At 39.0% G+C, this 19,701-nt stretch overlaps 1 protein-coding gene across 3 annotated transcripts in view; it reads right to left on the reverse strand.

The window, feature by feature from the left end:
* Positions 1–19,701, reverse strand: part of Mtmr12 (myotubularin related protein 12) — a 74,141-nt gene that overhangs the window by 12,182 nt on the left and 42,258 nt on the right. For all 3 annotated transcript variants that reach the window (XM_047555951.1, XM_047555952.1, XM_047555953.1), the window contains 5 exons: positions 15,129–15,204; positions 6,643–6,749; positions 5,514–5,638; positions 3,637–3,715; positions 1,346–1,416 (listed from right to left, as the gene is read on the reverse strand). In XM_047555951.1, the coding sequence (XP_047411907.1) occupies positions 1,346–1,416; positions 3,637–3,715; positions 5,514–5,638; positions 6,643–6,749; positions 15,129–15,204 (458 nt within the window). The remainder of the gene's footprint in view (positions 1–1,345; positions 1,417–3,636; positions 3,716–5,513; positions 5,639–6,642; positions 6,750–15,128; positions 15,205–19,701) is intronic.

The raw sequence follows: 19,701 nt of genomic DNA on the forward strand, positions 1-19,701 counted from the left end.
GTTCATTCAGTCTCACTTCAAACCCCTAGAAAGGAGGTAGCCTTCTGTGGACTAAGACTTCTGAAACCGTGAGCCCTCAAATAAACTTTTCTTCCTCTATAATTGTGCTGGTCAGATCCTTTCAGTCGTAGCAGTGGAAAAGCAGACTAAAACACTAAGGTAGAAGCACAGAACTCTACACATGGTAGATGCTCAACTCCCAAGTCAATAAACTAGCATCAGATGGTTTATAAGCTACTAGAAGATACATTTTCTGGATTGCTCTTAGAAACTAAGTCCCAAAAGTCAAGGGAAGCATCAGAAAAAAATGATAAAAGGTGAATTTATAAAAAGTATGAACAAATCTACTTCATTTGTAGCACAGGGCTAGAAGAAACAAAATATTCTAAAAACTAAGCTGGGTACTAGGGTTGTATGTAGTTCAGTGGTAAAGCACTTGCCTAGCAAATGTAAGGCACTGGGTTCGATCCTCAGCACCACATAAAAATAAATAAATAAGATAAAGGTATGTGTCCATCTACAACTATAAATATATTATTATTTTAAAAAAACCCAAACTGGGCACAGTGGGGCACACCTGTAGCCCCAGCTACTCTGGAGGCGACAGCTGGAGGATCAATGAGCACAGGAGTTTGAGGCCAGCCTGAGCAACATTCCAAGACACTGTGTCCTAAAAATAAATTTTAAAAAGATTTTCTAGTTTGAAATAGGATCTCACTAAGTTGCCCGAGTTGGTCTCAAACTAGTAATTTTCTTGCTTTGGGCTGCTGTGTTGCTGGGATTACAGGTGTGTGCCACCATGCCTGGCTACAGCATCATCTTTGTTGCACAGAGGTTTATACTTGCTTTTACACACTCTGAATGTTTATGTCACTGCCCTCATGTTTACCAAATTAAGCCCACTAAGGAAAAGAAAATCACAGCCCACCAACTTTCTATGGTAACTGCACAAAAGTGTCAAACACAGATATAAAAATAATAATTAAATCATCCATGAGTCTATGTGAAAGGGATTACCAAAAGACTGTGACTGCAATCAAGATGAGTTAATCAAAAACCAAATCCAAAAGATTAAGAAATTTGAGCTTTGGTAAAGATACCAAACAATTTATTCTTGGGCTGTGGATAGGTCTGCCAAGTTTCAAGCGAAAGAATTTTATTTTAAACTATAACATTGAAATCCAAGGCAAGGGATTCCAAGGTTCAGGAGAAAGGAACTGGGAGGATTTCTACAGTAGCTCACTCTCTTATAAGACAATTCCTATCTCATTAAGTTACATACACAAAAACTGAATCACAAGTGAAATAAAACAGAAAATGATCTTTGAGCTTTAATGTATATTACCTAAAAGAAGAATGTTCATGTTTTGTGCTTCCAGACATTCTATAATCTCTATCGCTTTTTTCAGGCAACGTCTAAATAGGAAAGAGACAAGATATGAGCATCAGTTCTTGAGGTTGGTACCATAAACAATAAATTTAGAGGTAGTCTAAATTGTTCTAAAGTTTTATTTTTTTAAGAAAATAAAAATAAAGTACTTACCATTTACACCATTCAGATACTGAGAGATATTCATCTGCCTATTAGAAACTGATTCTGGGTATATATCCTAAGGGAATAAACCCATTTCTCAGATATCTGCACTACCATGCTGTATTATTTATAATAATCAAGATACGGAAACAACCTAAGAGTTCACTAACTAATGAATTCGTAAGTACAATGGTGTACATATGTGAGTGTGTGTGTGTGTGTGTGTAATGGAATATTATTCAGCCCTTTATAAAAGGGAAATTCTACCATTGCCATACTATGGATGAACAGAGAGGAATTATGTTAAATGAAATAAGCCAGGCACAGAAAAACAACACAGCATGGTCTTGCTTGTACGTGAATCTAAAAATCCTGAACTCTTATACAGGGTAGAATCGTACTTCCAAAGGGAAGTGAGTGGAAAAAGTAGAGATAGGTCAAAGGGCTCAGACTTTCAGTTATAAGATGAAAAAATCTGGGGGACCTAAAGTTCAGCATGGTTGGTCATGGATGTGTTCATTTCATTGCGGTAATCATCATATAACATATCGAATGATCACATTGTATATCTTTTTTAAAAAATTTTTTTAGTTGTAAATGGACACATACCTTTATTTTTATTTATTTATTTTTATGTGGTGCTGAGGATTGAACCCAATACCTCACATGTGCTAGGCAAGAGCTCTACCACCAAGCTACAACTCTAGACCTCACATTGTGTATCTTGGTGAGGGATGTAGGTCAGTGTAGGTACACACAAGGTCCTAGATTCAATTCCCAGCACCACAAATAAGCACTGTGTACCTTGAATATATACAATCTTTATCAATCAAATATTTAAATAATTCAGAATATTTAAAAAAGAATATTTAATTCAGAAATACTTAATAAAGAAACCGAAAAATTTTCAGATTGGAAACCCAAACTGATATAAAAATGCACCTAGGTAATTTCTCAACTACAAATTCTTACTGAAAACTCCTATCTGAGTCTTCTGGTGACAACTAGTAAAACCCATTAACAATCAATTCCTGGAGAATGTGATCCACATTGCTTTATTCAAGGTGGCCAGCAGAATGTATCAGAGTGGCCGAAAAGATCCAATCTACTCAGAAAGATTTTCATGTCTCTTTCTACATGTTATCCCCTTTAAGACTGTGGCAACCACTTGCAGCTTGGACTTGTCCCTAACTTCTAACTAAGGGCCTTCACATATGCTGTGCTTGTCTTGGGTTGCATCCTCTCTTACCCTACCTTTCAGCAACCGTCATTCCCCACATCCTGACATGTCATCTGTTAGGGATACTCATCCTTTCCTGCCCTCTGACCTAAAGAGTTCTTTTTATAACACTTCCCACTGTTTTCAATTATAAATTCAAATTGTGGGACATGCAGTAGGTTCTTGAGACCCCAGTTGTTGAGTGTCTGGAAGACTGAGGTCCCATCCCATAATACTTACAACTGAGAGAAAATGCCATACAAGGTAGATGGGAGCATTCTTCCCTTTCCTCAGATGTAGCATAGGGTCAGAGCTATTCTCTCACCCATAATCATCATTTCTGTTTGTACCTTCCTTTGCCGTGTCCTCTGTTTAATGGCAACACAGAGGAGCCATTCAACATATCAATTAAGAAAGGCAATGTAACCATCCTCTGGGACTCTTAACCTAATTCCAAAATTAAAAATGACTAATTGACATTAACCATGGTTTATATGGGTCATATACATATAAGAGAAAAAATTCAAAAAGTATTTAGTGAAAAGTCAGGATCCCTCCCATTCTCTTCCCCCAGGTTCCTCCTGGAGGTCAGTATTGCGGTCTCAATTATAATTTGGGTTGTCACACCCTTTATTGTAGTCTTTCAATGTCTGGTCTATAGAATATATTTCCTTATAAGTAGGAAACACATTGTTAAGTTCCTATCAAATGTGCATATAAATAATAAATATGAAATGTAAAATCCAAGTCAAGCCTGGAATAGAAGATGTAGCCTAAGAATATTTAACTGTGAACTATCAAACAGTTCAATTATTTGTCAATTAGCTCTATTACTCTGAATAAGACAACTGAAATTCATGAGCAAAACAATGTTTTGGAATACCTGATTATGTCAAGCCAGCTGCTATTTTCCAAGAGAGAAAACCATTTTATATCCGTATCCCAAAATTCAGTACTGTTATCTGAAAAAAGGAAAAGAGGAAAGATGTCAGACTTGCCACAAAACACCTGTGTTATTCCACTGTGCTGTTCAGATCAGTGGTCCTAGACTCAACCTGCAGAATCCAGGCTTTATTTTTAAAGAGTATTTCAGAACTTCAGCTGAAACAGTATCTGAACTGTAGGCCTCGAGAAGGGTGTGGTAGTCAAGAAAACGTCTTCCTTGCTGAAATAAGAAATGCCTAAAACACATACTTAAAGCCATGATCTACCCTGTAATTCAACAGAGAGACTGACATGCTTTAGGCAGAAACCAGTGACATGGAGGCTGGTACTCCTAGAAGTGGAAAATGCAACCAGATCTATCCCGCCATGGAAGCCTAAGGGTGAGACTTGACTTCTTATTCTAAGAAGCTTAAATATATAAGTTCATGTAACTTGCACACCACTATAGGATTCACCTTACACATCTTATAAAACAGAAAACCTTGAATTTTACAGAAATTTAATACATGTAAAAGATGCAAACTCAAATCAATAAAGGGAAGAAATTCTGGATGATTAAAATTGAACTGTAGACTCACAGTCCTGGATCAAATAGAACTTCCCCTCCAGATCCCTACTCCTTAAAAATCTGTTTTATAACATGTATCAAACATGTTTTAGTTAGAGGCATATGCTTCTGTTTCCCCTGTAAGAATATGAGCTTTTGTGTTATATTCATCTTGGGTGAATGCCTAGCATACTTAGTATATACAATGGAAATTCAAAAATGACAGCTGAGTGAATCCTAAAATAGTTACCCATTTGTCAGGCTAAAAAGTCCAAGTTAGGAAAAGTTACCTCTAAGCAAGCACACCTCAGAGAGTAAAGATTCATTCAAGGGCTAGGGAGATAGCTCAGTCGGTAGGATGCTTGCCTTGTAAGCACAAGGCCCTGGGTTCCATCCCCAGCACCAAAAAAAAAAAAAAAAAAAAAGACTCATTCAAGAATGGAGAGCCAGGCGTGGTGGTGCACACCTATAATCCCAGGGACTCAGGAGGCTGAGACAGGAGGATCAAGAGTTCAAAGGCAGCCTCAGCAAAAGCAAGGTACTAAACAACTCAGTGAGACCCTGTCTCTAAATAAAGTACAAACTAGGGGTGGGGATGTGGCTCAGGGGTTGAGTGCCACAAGTTCAATCCCCAGTACCAAAAAAAGAAAAAAAAAAAAGAATGGAGGGAAATGAGTCTAGTTCTAAATTGTTACTAGTAGGCTGTGAGAGCAGGGAAATTGCAGGCAGTGGGGGCTGGAATAAGCATATTTCATTTTTTACTTTGTACATTTCTGATTAATTATATTAAAATAAATTTTCATTGTAAGAAACTGTATATGCCCAATCAGGTAAAAAATTTAGATATTTTCCCTTTGGGGGAAAAAGTTCCCTCAGGAAAGAGGATCATTCACTTTATAAAGGTTTATGTATGTCACTGACTAATAGGTAATGCCTAGTCCAAAACCTTAAATAGAGAAGCCAAAATGCTCACCACTGACCAACTTGGTAAGCTGGGAAACGAGAGAAGAGAAGGATGACTCTGTGATCACTGCCACAACAGGGGGACCATGGGAGAAAGCCTGAAGAGAGATGTGCTGCATGCAGCATGGCAATGGCAGCTGGCCCCTTGGCTACTGACTCTTCCACTACACTATAGTAACCTTCAAGGCTATGAACTCCTGCATACCACCAAAAGGAATCCAGGGAAAAGTACCAACTTTCAGCTGATCCATGTGGCACATCTTTCCCCAATTTGACAGAAAGTTTTTGCTCAGCATTCTTCTCACCTATCAGAAATAGCTGTTTAAATTTAGAGTATGCCGTCTGGATTTCCTGCAGGGATATGAAGTTGTTTGATAGATCTTCGGTTTTAACAATTTCATAGGGTGGCCTGTGGATGATTTTGTAAATTCTAGGTATGAAAAAGTAACATGAAATTAGAAGAGCGAACGTGAATTAAAATAGATTATTTTTCCTAAGCAATTACTATGTGCCCCAATCTGTGCTAAGAGGTCTACAGGAATCCCTTGCCCCACCCTCACCTCTGAGGCAACTGCTGCAGGACTGCTGTCCCCAGTTAACAGTGTGGGAATGGAGATCACAAAGTAGAACAGCCCAGCCCACGGTTATCAAGTTTCTAAATAGATGGAGCCATGATCTGGACCAAGGCAATTTAACTTCAGAGTCCACTTCTTGTTATTTTTAATTTATTCACTTTGGATTTTTAAAATTTATTTTGAGAAATTTCAAACATGTAGAAAAGTGAAAAAGAGCCAGTAACATATACCATGACCTAGATTTGACAGCTATTAACATTATAGTCAACGGGTAAGGGTTGTGGCTCAATGGTAGAGCACTTATCTAGCATGTGCAAGGCCCAGGTTTACTGAAAATACACACACACACACACACACACACACACACACATACACGTACACACACAAAGAAACAAAAATGAAACCTAAACATTACAGACACCATGCCACTTCCCCCCTAAATACTTCAGTGTGCATCTCTAAAAATAGCATAGTATACACTCTTTATTTTTTGTTATTTTTATTGCAGTGCTGGGCATTGAATCCAGGGCCTTGTGCAGCATGCTAGGCAAATGCTCTACCATTGAGCTACATCCCCAACCCTGTGAAATTCTTTTTTTTTTTTTTTTTTGCGGTACTGGGGATTGAACCCAGGGCCTCATGCTTGCAAGGCAAGCACTCACCAACTGAGCTATCTCCCCAACCCTGAAATTCTTAGTAATTATGTTATACTGACTCCTTTTGAAGTAATTTAGAATAACCACTATATGTTGTATTTCTCTAGCACTAAACTACCTGTAGATAAATAGAAATGGACACTACTAAGAACCATTACCTGCTTCTTAGGAAACAAAAACAGGATAAAGAATTAAGTACTGACCCATCTGAGAAGCTCTTCTGGATTTGCAAAACACCATCATCCTGTTCTTTGGGCAGTGCTGACATTTTCAAAAGGGTACTTCCATTGTGGCAGGACCAACACCATATCTGCAGGAGGCAGAAGATATTTGCCAGATGAAACACTGACAACCCAACAGGGATGAGATAAGTTTCGCATGCAAGTTCAGGCAGAAAAATTTATATCTTTATGAAATAGCTGAATATATTCAATTTTATTAAGTCAGGGAGAACTTATTAAGTGAAAAAGAACTAACTTAGTTTTAAAATGAAACTAAAAAATAGGACTAGGTAGTCACTTTCAGACTTGCTTATGGTATAACATACACCTTTTGACTTGGCTTTAGTACTGGTAACCTAAATAATGGTGCCAACAGCTTTATTATTAGGATAGTAGCCATCACTGGAGTGCAGCTTACATATTGGGTCATTTTACATGAATTAACTAATTGAATTCTCATAGTCCCTGTGATGGATATGATTATTATCCCCATGAACAGCAAGGAACTGAGGCTCAGACAGACCAAAGGATTTCCCCAAGATGTAGGAAAGTAGCTGCAGTGTGACTAAAGGCAATGCTCTACTTCGATGGCAAAGTGGGGGCATCTTTCAACATCAGAGAAAAGTTCACAGAAGAAGAATGGAGAGTTGGCTACTCAACACAGTGAATACAAGACTCACACATGGAAGACACTGCACTAGGTTGTGAGAGGACAGAAGATGTCTGTTCTACTTTCAGAGCTCATACACTCAAAATATAATAGAAAGTAGAACATGGCAGAAAAAAAAAGGATGGCAAAGAACAATAAAGGGTGAGCACAGAATTTAAATGACCAAAAATGACAGGCTCAAGTCTTCCACCTTTTTTCTGTATACTGTGAGAGCTTTCAATTATTTATTCTGCAGGCATAAAAGGAGATTAGAACTAAACTTGGGGCAAAGTAATCTGCCAGTGAAGCTTAGAAGGGAGAAGAGAGAAGAGCGGTAAGTTCAGCTGTAGCCTCTACTCTGCACACAGGCCTGACTAAGGGCTTAAGAGTGGCTAACATCTGGTCCTTGCTCTGCTGATCAAGTCATCAGTCCTGGATCAATGTTTAACCCAGTGAAAGAAATGATTTTTGTAATTAGCTGCCTGGATGGGCACTTTTTTGGCATCCACCTGCATGTATAAACCATACACTGGTTATTATAGAAACAGCCTGGACCAAGAATTAAAGATTAGCACTGCAATCCAGAAGATACTCTGCACTATACTCATAAAGTCATAAAGAAGAACCTGTTTGGGTTTCTGGGGCAGATGATGGGACTGACACTGTGCATTCGGTATCTAGTGCCATTAGGATATCCAAGTGGAGATACTCAGGAGGCCACTAGCATGAAGGATATGAGTATAGGAGAGGAACACTGGACTGGAGCGCTGGACAAGGGAACTGATGGCCAGCTAAAGTACAACAAATGGCAAGCCCACCTGGAGAGCAAGGACACAGGGACACAGGAACTGCCAAAAAGAGCAACAATTCCCCATTTAGGGCCAAGCCATACTTTAACATTCACATGCAGTGGAAGTATTAGAACACTAAGACAAATTCAAGGGCCATTTGCTGTTCTCTTAGTCCCTTTTCCAATGTCATGCTACACAATGTGCAGAAACCACCACACAGTTCTAGGCCCTCTGTGGGGATATTTTGAATGCTCAGGAGTCATGACCCCTAATTGGTGCAGCTTACTCAGATATAAAAGAGGATATTCTTAACCATGAACTGGATGATAGAATCTAAGAAATTAAATTTTAACTCCTTTCCTGGGGCAAAACCAGTAGGTCCCTGGGTGATATACAACCACATTTCATTTTCCAGTTGGGACATGTGCAGTAATAATTCCCAATCAGAATTACCTTATCTCATCTGAGCCATGAAGGGACATCTATTCTTTGTTCTTACCATTCTTTATTTGAAAGAGTAAGAAGAAAGGAGCAAAATTCCTGGTCAGAGAAAGACTCCTCTGGAATTCAACATAAAGTCTTCTGCTATCATTATAAAATGTACAGTTTCTCTTGGGAAAGAGCCACAGAGTTCTTAGTACAAACTACTTAACAACAGGCAAGAATCAGTTTATTGACCACATTTATTTTCTAAAGGGGGGAATTACTTGTTACTTGTTTTTTGGGTGCATCTTAAGGTGTCTCTCTGTAGAGTCAAAGAGCTTTAGAGAAACATCTATAATAACAGATTAGAAAGTAGTGCAGTAGGAGGACCAAGATAGTACACTGTTTCCAAAGCCAGGACTGCAATTTTAAAAAGGCAGGACATAATTAGTCAAAAACTGCAACAATGTTATAGAGAAGTGGAGCTGCTCGAAACTCAATCTCTTCTGGGAGGATAGTATCCAAGTAGGGGGAGTAGAAGTCATGATGCAAGAAGAAATAGGGGCTAGGAGGGTGTGCCTCAGTGGTAGTGTGTGCTTAGCATGTGTGCAGCCCAGGGTTTGATCACCAGCACAACAACAGCAACAACATCAACAACAACCAAGGAAAAAAAAAAAAAAAAAAAGGAAATGAGTAGAAAAATACAAGTATAGACTCTTTACATATGTTGGGCAGTATAGGAAAAGAGAACAAGGTAGTGGCTTCACTGTTAAGGGCTTCCTGAGATTAGAAGAGACTTAAAGATGTTTTCAGAAAGGGAGGCGTGGGGTGGGAGCCAGGAGTGCAGAACATGCTTTAGAAATATAATCATGGAAAAGGGAAGGCTGATGGAACCAGGCTCCAGACAAAACAACCAATATTGCTGGCAGAGCACAGAGAAAAACAATAGAGAGGTCGAGAAGAAGGAAGCTGCAGGGGTCCCAAATCCCACTAAAGTAGGGGAAAGGTCATAGCTGAGAGTATAAGAATGAAGAATGATTTTACAAATGAAATGAACACTCAGGAATGTATGATACAGGAACCATATCAGGGCCTGAGCAGGACAAGGGCCCAGAAGAGGCAAGGATGCCTAAAGTTTTCATGAGTCCATTAAGCAGTCTGCTATTTAGTTTGAATAATCTATAGAAACATTCATTTGCCCCAAGGCAAAAATTAAAAAAGATATAAAATCAGGGTTGGAGACCGGTGGAGGGTCAAGGAGGTCAAAGTCTCTAAAATTATAGCTAGAATCTGACTGAACTGACAAATTACGCAGGTCATCGCTTTACAGGTAAGTGAAGGCAGAAAGGAACAGACTAAGTGAAGAGCAAGGACAAAAAAGCATGGAGATATGTAAATGTTCTGGAACTAGATCATGGTAATGATTGCACAATATTGTGAATATACTGTCTTATGTGTATCTTAACACAATTAAAAAATACACCCTATGAATGGTACTGTAGGCCCTTCACCGTTTAGGCCCAAACTATCTCTTTAATCTTACTATTCTATGCTCCTACTGCATAATAACTGCTGCTCTTATTTTTATTGGTGGTGACAGTATTGGGGATTGAGTCCACTTTACCACTGAGCTACAACTACAGTCCTTTTTATTTTGAGACTAGGTCTCATTAAATTGTGGAGGCTGGAACTTATAATCCTCCTGCCTCAGACTCCTGGGTTTACAGATGTATGCACCTCACCCAGTTTAACTGCTACTATTGATGTAAGTGTTTACCTATCAGATCATAGAGGAAATGTTATATAATATTATAGATCAGTGGTTTTTAAACTTTTTGTTTTTTTAAACTTTTCTATTCTTAAAAATTATTTAGGACCCAAAGAGTTTGTATTTGTGTGGATTATAGCTACTGATATTTAACACACTAAAAATTAAAACCGAGAGACTTTTAAAATATTAATTCATTTTAAAATAATACTAGACCAATTGCACGCTGATATAAATAACATTTTACGCATACACAAACAGTAAGAGAAATGGCATTAGCTGAGTGTAGCGGTGCATGCCTGCAATTTCACTACTCAAAAGGCTGAGGCAGGAGAATTGAAGTGGTGTGTAGTTCAATGGTAGAGTGCTTGCCTAACATGGGTGAGGCTCTGGTTCCATCCCCAACACCAGTCTACCAAAAAAAAAGAAAAAGAAAGAAAAGTGGCATTGTTTTATATTTTTACAAACCTCTTCCTCTGCTTTAACCTAAGTGTAACTGTGTTAACTGCTCAACAACAACCAAGAATAAAGGAACACAGTATAAATATGAGTAGGCTTAATAGAAATGAGAAGAACAAGGTGAGGATGCTTATGAATGCTCATACTATTGTCATATTTTCTATAAGTCTGCTTAAAAATCTGATGAGACATATGCTAATTAATCAAGAAACAACTAATATAGATCACCTTAAGGCAGAATTTTCAACCTGTGTTTTGCCCCACAAGGGACATTCAGCAATATCTGGATATACTTTGGTTGTCACAACTTGGAGAGTGCTAATAGCAGAAATGACATTAAATATTCTATTACAATAACCCTGAAACAAATAATTATCTAGCCTAAAATATCAGTAGTGCCTAAATTGAGAAATTCTGCCTTAAACAAAACAAAGAGCAAGAGGTTAAAGTGGTCCCAGCTTGCAATATTGATAATTTTAAAGGAACATTTGAAAGGTTTGGGTTTTCTAGGTTAAGGTACATAATTTCATCAATTCCAAATATAAAACACATTGCTTTTTAATTTGTCTAAGATCATTTTTGGTGATCTTAGTGTTCTAGTCAAATGAAAATCTTACATTTAAAAAAAAAAGAGAGAGAAAGCCAGGCACGATAATCCACACACGTAATCCCAGACACTGAGGCTGAAGAGGAAGCTCAGTGGCACAGCATCCCTAGGTTTAAAGCCTAGTGGCAGGCAGGCAGGCAGGCAGGTGGGCAGGCAGGCAGACAAGCTGGGGTATAGTAAGCACAAGGCCTTGGGTTCCATCCCCAGTACTGAAAAGGGTAGAGAGGGAGTGGGAAAGGGGGAGAGGGGAGAAAGAAAGGGAGAGAGAGAGAGAGAAAGAGAGAGAGAGAGAGAGAGAAAGGGGGGGGACGACAGACAGACAGACACAAACACAGACACACACAGACACAGACACAGACACACACACACACACACACTGATTGAAAGCTCTCTGTTCCCCTGGATAGATGTGGAAATTCCACCTTGTATATCATCTTTCTGTTGTCCATTCATACAAACTCCTAATGAATTTCAGAATATATAATTAAAGTAGATCTAATGATTGAAAAGTTGGTGCTCTTCACTTAAGTCTTACAAGAACATTTTCTACTTCTCAGCCCCAAGGCCTGGCTGGAACACAGTGTATGTAAATCTACATATGTGGATAATTCTTTTTTTTTTTTGAACAAGGAGTTGAACCCAAGGGTGCCTAACCACTGGGCCACATCCCCAACCCTTTTTATTTTGAGACAGGGTCTCACTAAGTTGCTTAGAACCTTGCTAAATTGTTGAGGCTGGCTTTGAACTTGCAATCCTCCTGCTTCAGCCTCCCCAGCCACTAGGATTACAGGCATGCGCCATTGCACCTGGCAGCTCATCTTTGTTTCTGCCAGTAGAACACATTTTCTTTTCTAGATTTCTCTATGAAAGGCTGATTATTCTTCTAGGACACTAAATTTCAAAGTGTCTAACTGGGAGGTCCCAAAGCCCTTTCAGGTGGTCTGAGAGGTCACAACAATTCTCATAATAACACATATAATTTGTCTTTTCCACTGTATTGACATCTGCACTAATGAGGCGAATGTAGTGATAGGTAAAATGTAGAGGTAGCAATGTATTTTATATTTGGAATTGATGAAATTATGTACCTTTCAATCAATCTAAAATGATGCAAATGTAGTGGTGGCTTAGCACCATCAAGGAAAAGCCACACAACTGTTCTGGTTGTCACTGTGTTCTTCGCTGACACCATTAGTAAGAAATAAATCTGATTCTCTTAAGACTGTCCTTAATGAAAGATTAAAAATTATTAATTTTATTCATGTAGACCACCACATGTCTTAAATATTCTGCATGAAAGAATGAGAAGTAATAAGCACTGAAGTTAAAATATCTATCTCAAGAAAAAGCTCTCATGTAACTGAATTGAGAAATGAACTCACTCCCTTTTTTGTGGACTTGAAGAATGACATATAAATTATGGGTGTTCAGACTTTGGTATCTGGCAGATATTCATTCTTAAAAAATGAATAAAGTGAGTTTATCACTCCATGGAAAACAACAGACAAACTATTGTCAATGATAAAAATATTAAGCTTTCAAGCAAAAATTTGAATTTTGGAAAACTAGTATCTGCTACTTTTGCTGGACAGATTTCCAATATTTAAGGACTCTTCAGATGAGATGACAGTATTAATGAATAAGATTTTTAAAAATTTACATAATGAAATGTGTCAACAGACAGAAGGTCTGTATGACCTATGAACCCATATTTTCCAAATGGTCAAGGTACACTAGTACAAAATCATACATATTTTAAGATCCATTAAAAATGTAAGATAGACCAAGGGTTTTAATTTAACAGAGAATGGAAAGTTCATTATGCTTTCAGACACTTATTGTAAGTAACCTTTATGAAACTGTCATTTGCCAACTTTTTAGTGTACGGGCAGAAAACAATATTCTCAATTAGGCTGTTAAACATTCTCTAAAAAGGCTATTAAATAGAGGCTGGAGTTGTGGCTCAGTGGTAGAATGCTTGCCTGGCATGTGTGGGGCCCTGAGTTTGATACTCAGCACCACATATAAATAAATAAAATGAAAAATTCTTTGACAGATAAAAAATATATTTTTTTAAAAAGGCTATTAAATATTCCTTCCTTTCTCAAATACACATCTGTGTGAAGTTGGATTTTCTTCATGTACTTTAACCAAACTCCATTACCACACAGACTGAAAAAAAGAATCAGATATTAGAATCTATCTGTCTTCTATTTTCAAGAATGTAAAATAATGTTATCCGAATTTACTGTTTTGGATAGTTATTTTTCATAGAAACATGTTATTTATGCTAACATGTGATGTTACTTAACTTTTTCTTTTCTTGTGGTACTGGGGATTGAACCCAGAGACTCATAAATGTTAGGTAAGCACTCTGCCACTGAGCTATATATCCCTTGACCTGATTTTATTTTTGTGGTAACAAGGATTGAACCCAGGGCACTCCACATTGAACTACATCCCCAATCCTTTTTATTTTATTTTGATATAGGGTCTCACCAAGTTGCCCAGGCTAGCCTGGAACTTGTGGTCCTTATGCCTCAGCCTCCTGAGTAGTACAGATTACAGGCCATGTGCCACCATGCCTGGCTGTTACTTAAACAAAACAAAACAAAACAAAAGAGCTGGGAATGTAGCTCAGTTGGTAAAGTGCTTGCCTTACATGCACAACGACCCGGGTTCAATCCCCAGTACCACAGAAAAACAACAACGAATCAGTATGAATTTTCTATATGGCAAATATTGACAGTTACAACCCATATAAACAAAAACTCTTGGAGAGAGCTTTGATAATTTCTAAGAGTATAAAGAGTTCTGAGACCAGAAAGTTTGGGAACTGCTGCCCAAATTGCCCAAAGGTTGCAAATCAGTGGGATATGATCCAACTCTGGCCCAAACACATTTTTTAAACTTTTGGATTAGTTGCATATAATTAGAGATGAGAAAAATGCACATAGAAATTGTATCTTCTGGCTACCCCTGAAAAGTCAAGACATCTGGCAACACCCAGCTCATATTCCCACATGGCACAAACTAGTTGGTGCTGAAGAGCTGTACCCTTGGACCAAGCAGAGGGTCTCTGGTTCACTGCAAGGGGCTTGCTCATTACCTACCTGGCCTCCATGGGTTTTTGACCATGTAATTTTGCTTTTCCATCTTGCTTCCCACCCAGAAATGATCCTTTTGGTGAACCAGCCATGTACACAGCATACCATTTATTTATAATTCTCATTCCTTACTAAATTCCCTGCAGGCTTGGCAATTCCCAGCCACCAATTAGAAATGGGGATGACTGCCAGTGTCTTGCCTTCTTTGATTAGTGACACGTTAAATATGGCTCCCATCCCATTCTGTTCAGTAAAAACTAAGGGGCACTTCACGCTGTCTCTGGAAGAAGACACCATCATGTCCACACCAAGATTAATTGTGCCCGCCAAAAAGAATCTGAAATTCTACTACCCTTAGAATAGTCAGCTCAGGTTCAAAATGTTAAACCAGGCTTGCTTTCAATAGCAGACAGATCTGTAATCTTCTTAAAGCTTTTAGATGTCTTTGCTAAAAACTCAAGTGCATTTATGAAAACTTCAGAATTCTTGTCCCACAGAGGGCCTCATGTTTAAGCAATTCCTCTAGGGAATCCTTATGGTATTTTTGGATCTTGGACTGAGAACAAACTCCTGAGTCCCAAGGCGAAGAGTTTTAAGGAGTATCATTTTGCTAGGATGGGCCAATGAGCAACCCATGTCTCTTCGGGTTTCCAGATACACTTACTGGTATGCCATGACCCTGAAAGCGTTGCACATCCTCTTCAGGAAGAGGGATGGGGACAACAAAGTATGCTGGCAACCTAGAAGAAAGGAATGTCATCAGATTTTAGTACTACATATGATTTACAAAATAAGAAAGCTCGACTTCAATAAATTTAAGAAAGCTAAGCAGAGTGTTATAAAAATGACCAGATTTCTCTGTTAAGAATCAGCTCAGATGAACTGCCATTCTGTTTGGTGTAAAGTACTGTGGCCAAATCAGTCAGGAATCTGTGAGTTCTAATCCTAGCTCTGAGTCCAATTCTGCATAATCTTAGGAAAGTAATACACCTCTCTAGATCAATTTCCTTTTCCATAAAATGAAGTGACTAGAATATGTGATATCTAAACTTAAAAGAATTTCAAAATATGCAGTGAGCCTCCTTATCATGGAGTAACAATATAAGCACCTTTGTGGCTTTCAGTTAAATATGAAAACCAGAAATGATGATGACTGTTGCCCATTTATCAAGTGCTCTAATAACAACAAACATTTGAGTAATAGACACTGCTCTAATATATTTGTGTGTGTGTGTGTGTGTGTGTGTGTACACGCACATGTACATATACACACGCTTTTTAAAAAATTTTTTTAGTTGTAGATGGACACAATGCTTTTATTTTAATTTTTTATTCTTATGTGGTGCTGGGGATGGAACCCAGTACCTCACACATGTTAGGCAAGTGCTCTACCACTGAGCTACAACCCCAGTCCAACCCCACCCCACACTATATACATACATACATACACACAGTGGTACTGGGAACTGAACCCAGGAGTGATTTACCATTAAGACACATCCCCAGTCCTTTTTATTTTAAATTTTGAGACAAGGTCTCACTTTGTTGCTTAGGGTCTTGCTAAACTGCCGAAGCTAGCCTTGAACTTGCAATCCTCTGCCTCAATCACCCAACTCACTGGGATTATAAGCATATGTCACTGTGTCGAGTTCCCAGGGCCTTGCACACATACCGAGCAAGCATGCTACCACTGAGCTACTTCCCTGGAACATTCTCTGTCCCTCATTTTTTTGAGACAGGATCTTGCTGAGTTGCTCAGGCTGGCCTCAAACTTGTAATCCTTGCTGCCTCAGTCTCCTGAGTAGCTGGGGCTATAGGTGTAAGCCACCACACCCAGTCCCCCAGGTGGTTTTGATGTACATTAAGCTCTGATAAGCACTGACTGGATGATAACTTACACATAGGCTGTTGTTTCTCATCATTCTCTGGACAGTCAACCTGTGGAGTTCTCAGCTCCTCTCTCAGTGGCTCATACTATAAAGTTAGGGGGGGCCTCTTTCTACAAATTTGCATTTTTTAGATATTACTGTGTTCAAATAATGAGATTAGATATTTTATAATGTTAGTTCACCAGTTAATTTTCTCTTATAAAAAGACTTACAAAAAAGAAAAAAAGAAAAAAAAAAAAGGTTGGAAACAAGGGTATTAGCCAATATAGCCTCCATTTCTCAAGAGAGATGAAGACGACTGTACCCTGTGAGGGAGATAGAGGATGTCCTCCCCTGTCCCAATGAACTCAGATGAATTCCACAGAGTCTGCTGTGAGACTGCCAATGGATACAAGCAATTAATCCTCCCTTCTTGGAAAACAGTCATTTTATGTCCCTCCTATCCCATACTGGGGATACTCAGGGTCTCGTGCATGCAGGGCAAGTGCTCTACCTTTGAGTTATACTCCCAGATGAAAACAGTCATTTTAGTTACTTGGATGAGTTTAGAATACAAACAGCCTTTCTAAACATAGGACAATTTCAGTCATGGGAAACTGAAGGGTCCACTTTGGCTCAACCTTAAGGTGAGGGAACCCCCAGAGCAGTGATATATACATTCCTGTTCTACCATCAATTCACAGGTCTTCTGTTGTACACACCCCACAGGGCTATACAACTCATATCTCCATAGAGAGGTGGGAATGAAAGGTTTTACTTAGGAAGAAGACTGAAAAAAGAAAAGGAACAGACCTGTGGCATTAGACCCCAGTTCTGACTTTGGGGAAGGTGAAATGGACACTCAAGTTTCTTATTCTTTTTTGTGTGTGTATGGTGCTGGGGATCAAACCGAAGGTTTCATGCATGCAAAGCAAGCACTCTACCACTGAGCCATTTCCCCATGCTCTCAGTTTCTCATTCTTATTCAAACTGACTAGAATCCATTCCCCTAATGAGACTTAAATTAATTTATTGTTTCTCCTATTTATTGAGCACCTCTAAGAAGCCAGACACTGCACTTTGTACTGGTATAATGATAAGAGTGTACCCTTCATTTCACAGAGCTATAGGTTGTAGAAATAAACATTAACCAAGTGATGATGCATATAAAAACCAATTTGCAGTTGCAGGAAGTGCTATGTGGGAGGTGTAATGAAAGTTCTCACAAGGAGCCCTGATCTTGTCTTGGGAAGGCTCCTTAAAAAAGTGGCACTGAACTGAGATTTGATCAATTAAGTGGGGTTAATTACCTAGGTACAGTTAGAAGCAAAAGGTGTTTCCAGACAGGAAGGAGACAGTGAGGCCAGGTATGTATGAAAGAATTGGAGAATAGGGAAAAGTCAAACCATGATGGGCCCTGGAGTATTTGTTAAGGGTTCTGTTCTATACCAAGACCAATGGGAAGCCACTGAAGCTGGGATAAGTATGATCAGATGCATATGGAGAGGTTCACTTGACCTACTATATGAAGAATGAATGTTGGGGCTGGGGTTGTAGCTCAGTAGTAGAGCCCTTGCCTAGCACATGTGAGGCACTGAGTTTGACTCTCAGTACCACATAAAAATAAATAAGTAAGTAAGTAAATAAATAAATAAATAAATAAAAGAAAGGTATGGGGGGGGACGAGAGAGAATAGGAAAGACCATGTAGGCAACAACTGAAGCGGTCCAGGAGGAACAAAGTATAGCCTTTCCTGTATCATGCCCACAGCTGGGAGAGTCCAAGTGGTATGTGTCTGCACTGAGCACTCAGATTTTGATACAAAATCTGGGTAAAGATCAGTTCTCCCCATTTATCACTAATCATAAAGTTTTCCTCTCTGACCTCTTAACCAGGTTTCATTTCTTTATTTTTATTTCTTTTGTGCAATATCAGAGACTGAATCCAGGGCTTCCTGCATGCAGTCATGCTCTCTACTTCTGAGTTACACTCCCAACCCTAACCAGGTATATTCCTGAAATGCTGATACCTATGCAAATACCCCAAATCAGTAAATACCCGAATTTAGAAAAAATAATTCAGGGCATTGTGCATGTGGTACTTGTCTGTAGTCCCAGCTACTTGGGAGGCTGAGGCAGGAGTTAGAGGTCAGCTTAGGTAACATAGTCAGACTCCTTTTTAAAAAACAAACCAAAAAAAAAAAAAACAATTCTGGGAATGGGGATGCCTGATATTACTACCAACCTCACATTGCACCTCTTAGGAACAGGAGTTTCTAGCTTCTTTCTGAGCAAGAGCTAGCTTTCCCCTTTCAAGCTTTTCACCTGGAAAAGTGGAAGCAGCAATGTGCAGCTGACAGAGAAGTTCTGGGAGGATTCTCCACATGCTGCCCACTGTTGCGTTGTGTTTGGGGGTCACCCTGTAAATGCCTGAGACTGATCAAAATCTAAACTGACCTGCTAAAGAGGCCTCTCAGAATCATGAATACAAAAAACACTACAAAACAATATTTTATGAAATTATTAGCAGGGTGCAAAGGAGTATGTTCCGAAATGATAACAATCAAGTTTCTAAAAACAGATAATGCAGAGTCATCCTTTTAAAAACTAGGTCAGATCACTCACTGCGTCTGCTCAAACTTACTGTTCTCAGTGTCAGAAAGGATAAGTTCATCTGAAAGCATCCAACTGTCCCCTCTCTTCCCTCTCCTCACCTCTGCTTTTTTCTTCACTTGTTACTCTGTTGTCCCTCATCCCCTCACTGCTGCTCACACAGCTTTTGCCCTGACTATTCCTTCAACCTAGAACACTTCTCTGCCAGTCATTCTTAGACTCAAATCTTTCACTTGATTCACGGCTTTGCTAAAAGGTCACTTACTCCTGAGGCCTTCCTGACCTACCATCCCCACCAACACCTCCAGCACTCCCCAGCCCTTTGTCCTATCTATTTTTCTCCAAGGCACTTACCTTTTTTTTTTTCCCCCCAATGGTACTGGAGACCAAATCCAAGCCTCCCACATGCTAGGAAGAAGCACTCAATTGAGCTACAGCCCCAGCCCAATTCAATTTTGTGTGTGTGTTTCAAGGATTGAACCCAAGAACATGTGCATTCTAGATACACACTGTACCGCTGAGCCATACCTCCAGCTCCTGAGCAATGATATCATATTTCACTTCTTTATTCTATCATCATCTTCCTCCCACTAGAAGGAACGCTCCTGGAGGACACAGGTTTTCAGGTGCTTTATTGACTACTATCTTTCTAGTAATTAGGACACTTCCTATCATATAATAGGCATTCAAACTTTTTGTTGAACAAATAAATGAAGCACTCAATAAAAGAAAAACAATATAAATTAAGAAATTCCTC

The sequence above is a fragment of the Sciurus carolinensis genome, chromosome 6 (genome assembly GCF_902686445.1).
Source record: "Sciurus carolinensis chromosome 6, mSciCar1.2, whole genome shotgun sequence".
Taxonomy (NCBI): domain Eukaryota; kingdom Metazoa; phylum Chordata; class Mammalia; order Rodentia; family Sciuridae; genus Sciurus; species Sciurus carolinensis.